Genomic DNA, 6,764 nt, shown 5'->3' on the forward strand with positions numbered 1-6,764 from the left:
ACATCGGTCGGGGCGACGGCGACAGATGACTCACGATACAATAAGTAGGCCACACGATGATGTGGTGCGGCAATAGGGCCGGGTGTTGCAAGACCACGTTGGATGTTGCAGGCTGACCGCGGCACTACCGCAAGGACGACGAGCGCGCTGCAGGAGGGTCAATGGGCGCGGGGTGCTGCAAAGTGCCAGCTGCCGTGAGGGGCCACACAGAGGTGCGGTGAGGCACTGAGGCTGATCACGAGTCGACTGATTTCCTAAGAAAAAATCGGCTGACCCGCGTAGCCCAAAACCTAGCATCTCATCACAAAACTAAACTCGCGTCCCATTACACGGAAAAAAAGGGCCACCTGTAAGGCCGTGTAGAACTCCCTCTCCCGGCCTGTGGCCTCCGGACAACCAGTCAACCAGAGAGGAGAGCGCGTCGCGTCGCGCGCACGAGCAGGCGCCGGAAACATGGCCACGGCGGCGCACGCGAGACGGCTGGCGGCCTCGCGCGACGACCCTTCGGCCGCCCCGACGTCGGGGAGGTCCCAGTTCGACCTCTCGTCGGGGGCGGCCACCGCCGTGGTGTTCCTCTCCATCATCCTCTGCTTCATCCTGCTCTGCACCTACTGCCGCTGCGCTCGGCAGCGCGCCATCGCGGCCGCGCGCGGCGGCCGCGCCATGCGCCACGGCTTCCCGAGCGCCCTCCTCCGCCCGGCCGACGGCGCGGCGCTGCCCGTGGTGCGCTACGCCGACGCCGGCGCCGGCGCCAAGAAGGGGCAGCAGCCGGAGGGGGACTGCCCCGTCTGCCTCGAGGCCTTCGGCGACGACGACGGCGTCAAGGTCGTCCCGGCGTGCGGCCACGTCTTCCACGCCCCCTGCATCGACCGGTGGCTCGACGTGCGCAACTCGTGCCCCGTCTGCCGGTGCGTCGTGGTCTGCCACTACGCCGACCGCGCAGGCCCGGGTGCCGGCGACGACGGCGACGACCAGGAGGTCGTCCTGGAGCGCGTGGTCGCCATGATCGAAGCTATAAGAGAAGAGGAGGCCGCGGCGAGGCGCGCGCCGGCGACCGCGAGGGTCCGGGGGTGATGACGCGTACGTGCCTCGGGTTGTACAGGCACAGCTAACCTAACTGGGTAAGTTTCTGTTGTAGCTTTGGTGTGATAGTACAGAGTGATAATAAATTCACAACTGTGCAAGTTCTTTTAAGAACACTGAGTTTTTTTTTTTTTGCGGGGGACTTTAAGAACACCGAGTTATATATATTCAAAGCTATATAATGTAATGTGATGACTGTCAGTTTCTTTGTTCAATAAAAATGGCTAGGAATTAGGCACCTTATTTCTGAAAATTCGGCGAAAAGCATTCCTAAGTTTGCTGGTCTATTACCGTGGTAGACTCCGAAGAGGCAAAACTAATGCAAATATATAAGAAAAGGTATTATAAACCATGTTAGTTGTCAGTTGATCTATTTTTTTTATTAATTGTGTTTGTATTTGTTAGGATATTTTGTTAAATGTATAGATGTTAATCATTTTGAGTATGTATAACGAACCACCACCTTAGTTGCAGACATTATAAACCAGCTAAGCTATATTCTCGAGGCTATCATACAATTGTACAGGCATAGACAGCAAGCCAGAAATTGAGAAAGAAGTCTCCTCCTTGTGTTGGCTAAAGGGAGCACAAATCATTGACCCCTTCCTCGCCTGACCCTCCATTTTCAGAATATAAATAGATGTAAATGGGGCCAAGCCAACTAGGAGACGTTTTGTTCTATATTGCTTATATTATTGGATAGGTATTAGGTGGTTGCTTTCCAAATCCAATTGTTGCCTGCGCCAATTTGTCACTTGGCAAGACTACAGCCCGCTAGATAGTGACACGTCGAATACCCAATTTGAGCTTTCGCCAATTATAAATAAATAAAAATAAAATAAATTGAGCTATCTCATCCCAGTTCCTATCAGATATGATTTTTTAGGTAGAGTAGCATACTAGTTTGTACGGAGTATATATGAAGCCTCGCAACCCATATGGCTTAATAATTACTCCCTCCAGGCCATTTGAACTAAAACCTCGTCAATCTTTATGGATCGGAGGGAGTAATATTATGTTAGGTACTAAAATTATTTGTCTAAAATACATGCAGCACATTTCGGAGCGCCCACCGCATGTTTTCAAGATCAGTTCAGTTCAGAAGCCATGCTTCACGTTTCAGCCAAGAGGAGCATATCCTTGGCTTTGAACACAGGATCCTATCAGCTGATCCATACTTTCACCGAAGCTGGTGAGTGCAAGGGACATTCGAAAGGCCGCTGTCTAAACACAAGTTCTTATTTCTTGATCAGCATGCAAGCCAAGAGTTCTCCAGGCACCAATGCATGAACATCATCACATGTGGACTGAACCAACTGTTTTCTTCAATGATGACCTGACTGCCAACAGTTTCAGATTGTCCAGTCATCCCCCATTTCTTTCTTTGCTACTAAAGACCTCTTGTAACCATTGCTCTGTTGGGTCCCACTGTCACATTCAATCAGAGAAGCTATATGCCAAATTGTGTTCGACAGAATACTGTCCTCAAAAAGCGAATAACAAAGTAATCGACAGACTATGTGCATATACTCCCTCCATCTCAAAATAAGTTTCTCAACTTTGTGTTGTACTAAAGTCGAGACACTTATTTTGGGACGGAGTGAGTATTATATTACATGTGAAAGAACATTAGCCTACAAAAGGATATCACGTGACCAACTATACAATTCAGCAAGAAAAACTACACTTATCAGCAGTTGATTAATCTACAAAGATGAACTAACCAACGGTTATGTTGGCTCTGTCACTCTGTGTAAAGGGAAGAGTGGTCTGTGTGGTTATATGAACCGATGAATTTTAGGCTATCCCCTAGCACCACATATGCTTGTGAAGTTGTGATAACTAATAATCGGTTGAGACTAAGTGTAGTAGGGCCTCCCAACTGCTAACTGTGAATGGTTGTTGCCATGTGATTGCTTCATCACTGAGACCTGAGAAGTGAGAACCATGAGCATTTTATTCTTTTGGGGGCACAGCTTCCGGTGCAGCTCAGAGCACATATCCAGTTCTGCACTTGCTTGGAATTACTCAGCTCTTGCACGGTGGTTGTCTGGGAATGCCGGTACCCTCCGACGTCGACAAAATATGTCCTGATAATTAGATAACCAAGTCGTTATGAGGACACAAATACTGATTGATGTACTCATGCTCACGCTCATGCATCTACAAGATCAGGAAAGTATAAAGAGTTATCAGTGATTTCCTCATTGATAGAGGGTTTACTGCCATAAGCTTCTTCAATGAAAGAGTTTACTGTCATAATTTTCTTCAATGAAAGAGGGTTTCTTACCACTTGATAAGTGTAGTTTAGCCCAATTTTATGACACGTTATCTGCTATCAAACCATGCAGTCCATGTGCCGCCAATGTTACACATTCATTTACTGTTACTTTTTTGAGCTTCATCATAACAAATCAACTTTTTATGGTGGGATTCCCAGTACTACATTAGCTAGTATCTACTGCATCTGTCATGGTGTGTCTGATATTCGATAGCAGGTAAAGTTTTATCGAAGTAGCAGCCTTGAATTTAACCCAAATTTTTTTTCATGCTCCACATCTAAGAAATCAAGTTGCAATTGCATGTAATCGAAGGAGCAGGAGAATACATGAAGTACCTGTACTGTGGACTGTGGGCCTTACGGTTATGGCACACAGTTGCTCGTCATCCCCTAGAACCATCGTCCCTTCCTTGCAGTTGCACTTTTCAACTCCATAACTAGTTCTTCTCGTTGAGCCTCCACTTCTGCATATTGCATGCTCACGTTGAGTAACCGATCCTGCATATCTTTTAGCTCTGACTCCAGTTGTGCTATCCTGTTCCCATCCTTGTTATCCTTTTCATCCCTGCTACCGAGTTGTCCCTCTCCCGTTGGACTGTACAGGGTAAAACGAGAGTATGATCTTCTGAAAGGTACCCCGATATCATTGATTGATGCCTTACAGTAGTAAAAACCGCATGAAACGAAAACCATTCTAATGTGCACAATATTTTGATCATGATAATGGTATGATAAAGGTTATATATTAGAAGTTGTCCATTTACGGACGCACAAATCAAATGTCTCACTGTTTCTTTTCTCTCAATTAATAGAAACATTTTGACTGCACGCATTCTAGGATGTCATCTATTTCCAAATGGATGTGTTTTGCACAAGGAGACCATCTGGGGGCGGCAATGTTGCACCCTTATATTAGATGCACTGGTGACAGCAGCAAGTAACGGCTGAAAAGCAGCTGGGAGCATGCATCCAAACTATCTTTTTGTATAGAATAGTTTTTTATTTTTGAACATTTTTTGTATAGAATAGTTAATACCACACGGATAATTTTACATGAATGTTGTTTCTTATTATGGGAATGTTAGAAATCTGACGTCAATTTTTAACCATGGCAAATCAACCGTTTTTTATGGCAAATTGTGTTGTCGCCAGGATGGCAATTTCCTTTAGCAAGCATGGCAAATCCTGGCAAAAAACTAAACATGGCAAGAATTTGCCATGGTTGCTAAAGGAAATTGCCATCCTCGCGACGATATAATTTGCCATCTCAGGCGTTCGATTTGCCATGCTAAAAAATCTGACGTTCGATTTGTAGCGAAATACCTCTTCTTAATGCTTAATGGAGTGGCATAGATGGTCTGCAGCCTTAAGAACATGGGAGTTTAATTAAGACTCCCATATGCATGGTATAGCAAAGGAAATCTAGTGAAAATGTGTTTTGCTAGTAACAGATGTCACAGGGAGGAGGGATGCGATAAATCACTAAACCTTTGCAGCTGCGCCCTATATGATTTATTTTCCTCCAATGCATCAGCAAGTCTAGTCTCCAGTAATTCTAGCTTTGAGTGAATGTCTAGATCTTCATTAACATGAGTACCTCCATTGTCATTAGCAGCGTCGTCATTACCCTAAAATAGCAAGGAAATAGTTAAGTGAAATAGTGCACATGGCCATCACATTTAAATCTACGTAACCCTGATCTAGAACAAGTTGAGTTATACTTCTAAATGGCTCACCTTATTTACTACAAGCTTTGCTTGAGTGGATTTACGACGATTTTCTTCATCGGCATCATGCAAAGTACTCTGGATACAAGAGACTTGGTCTGTTAACATGGCCTTCTGCACCTTTAGTTCTTCACATTCTTCAGATAGTGACTGCAGACGCTCTTCTAATTTTGTCTTTTCAAACTTAGCCTGATCAAGAGAACTTTGTAGTTTGAAAACTTCATCTTGGATGCTTGCCATTTTGCTAACCTGGATTTTTAGTCCAGAAATTTCCTCCATTACTTCCTGTTTCTCATAATCACTGGATTTATACTTCAACTCTAGTTCGTCTGAAGTTTTCCTTAAGTTTTCTTCATTGGATCTAGCAGCTTCCATCAATCTTGTCATATGCTCAACATCTGTTGTCAGCGTTTCCTCATTATGTTTGGATGCGTTCAGCGAATCAATCAGGCCTTTAATTTTGGTTTTAGACTCTGTACGAAGATCTTCCAACTGAGACTGATAATGTCTCATTTGTGCACTGACATCTTCAAGGTTAGCCTCAAGTTTGGCCTTGTCTGCTCGCAGGATGGAGACCTCATGTATGCTATCCAAGGCGGCACTGTCTTTCTCCCCGTCTGTGGAGGACAGCTGTGCAGTAAGGCTCATGACCTCCCTCTCAAGATTCTTCACTTCACCAATCTTTTCGTTCTCTATCTTGTGTAAAAGGAAATGTGCACTATTTATCCTTTCTTCGTGTTCCTTGTGCTCCTGGAATATATTCTCCAGCTCTGAAAGCAAAGATTGCTCTTTTAAAGTTACCTCTTTTTGAAGCGTAGAGAGTTTTGCCTCTAGGAACTCTGCTGTTTCGAACAAATCCATTGTCTTCCTTTTTGATTGATCTAATTGCTGCTCCAGCTGTGCACAATGGTCATGTAATTCCAGCTTCTGCTTCTTTAGGTCAGCTGTTAGAGTCTGAAGAGAACTGCATTCTTCAGCAACACTATCAATTGTGGCCTGTAGTTTTGCATTTGATCTTCTTAGAGCCTCCGAATCCTCTTGTACTTCTGACAATCTAGTTTGGGACTCCAAATGCTTTTGCTTCATTTCCAGCTTTTGAGCTTCCATCTCTGCTTGCTGCTGTTCTACTAAATCCTTAAGATTTGCGATAAGTGATATAGAATAATCCATTTCTAGCCTGGTTGCCTCCTCTTCACTTGTGAGAGAAGTCAACTGAGACTCTAGTTCAGATATGAACTCGGAAAACTCAATATTCTCTTGTTCCAGCTTTGTTACAAGCAACTCTAGTTCAACTTCGCGGCTTTCAAGCTCGCTAATCTTTCTTTCGAGAACCTTATTGGCAGAAGCATGAGAATCTACGCTACTGGTAAGCACAAGGAGATCTTCTCGCGCTTCATCCAAGCATTTTGATGTCATGCTACTTTCTTCAAGTGATGCTGCCAAACGTTCCTCTAGCTGATCCTTCTCCTTCTGAATATCAGAAATAGTGTTCTCCATTTCTGTCGTACAATGTTGCAGACCATTGATCTCCTGTTCTTTCAGCATAACTGTATGCACAAGCTCATTGATCTTTGTTTCGAGAACCCCATTGGCATGGGAATCTACACTGCTGCTAAGCACAAGGAGATCTTCCCGCGCTTCATCCAACCATTTTGAAGTCATGCTACTTTCTT

General features: G+C 44.6%; 2 protein-coding genes across 3 annotated transcripts in view; one reads left to right on the forward strand and one right to left on the reverse strand.

Moving 5' to 3' along the window:
- The first annotated feature begins 330 nt into the window (after window positions 1-330).
- Window positions 331-5,769, forward strand: LOC119274782 (RING-H2 finger protein ATL39-like). 2 transcript variants are annotated; one of them, XM_037555519.1, is made up of 2 exons: window positions 331-1,121; window positions 5,659-5,769. In XM_037555519.1, the coding sequence occupies exon 1, from the start codon at window positions 454-456 to the stop codon at window positions 1,072-1,074; it is 621 nt and encodes a 206-aa protein (XP_037411416.1). In that variant the 5' UTR covers window positions 331-453; the 3' UTR covers window positions 1,075-1,121; window positions 5,659-5,769. The 2 variants fall into 2 exon arrangements, with proteins under 2 accessions (XP_037411416.1, XP_037411411.1); XM_037555514.1 differs by lacking the exon at window positions 5,659-5,769 and adding an exon at window positions 2,138-2,557.
- Window positions 2,502-6,764, reverse strand: part of LOC119353233 (myosin-2-like) — an 11,018-nt gene continuing 6,755 nt past the window's right edge. The window contains exons 8-11 of the mRNA XM_037619831.1: window positions 5,101-6,764; window positions 4,853-4,992; window positions 3,701-3,959; window positions 2,502-3,173 (exon numbers count right to left, since the gene is read on the reverse strand). The exon at window positions 5,101-6,764 is cut by the window's right edge and continues 1 nt beyond it. Of these exons, the coding sequence (XP_037475728.1) occupies window positions 3,755-3,959; window positions 4,853-4,992; window positions 5,101-6,764 (2,009 nt within the window). The 3' untranslated portion in view covers window positions 2,502-3,173; window positions 3,701-3,754. The remainder of the gene's footprint in view (window positions 3,174-3,700; window positions 3,960-4,852; window positions 4,993-5,100) is intronic.

This window comes from Triticum dicoccoides, chromosome 1A, assembly GCF_002162155.2.
Source record: "Triticum dicoccoides isolate Atlit2015 ecotype Zavitan chromosome 1A, WEW_v2.0, whole genome shotgun sequence".
NCBI classification, from domain to species: Eukaryota; Viridiplantae; Streptophyta; class Magnoliopsida; order Poales; family Poaceae; genus Triticum; species Triticum dicoccoides.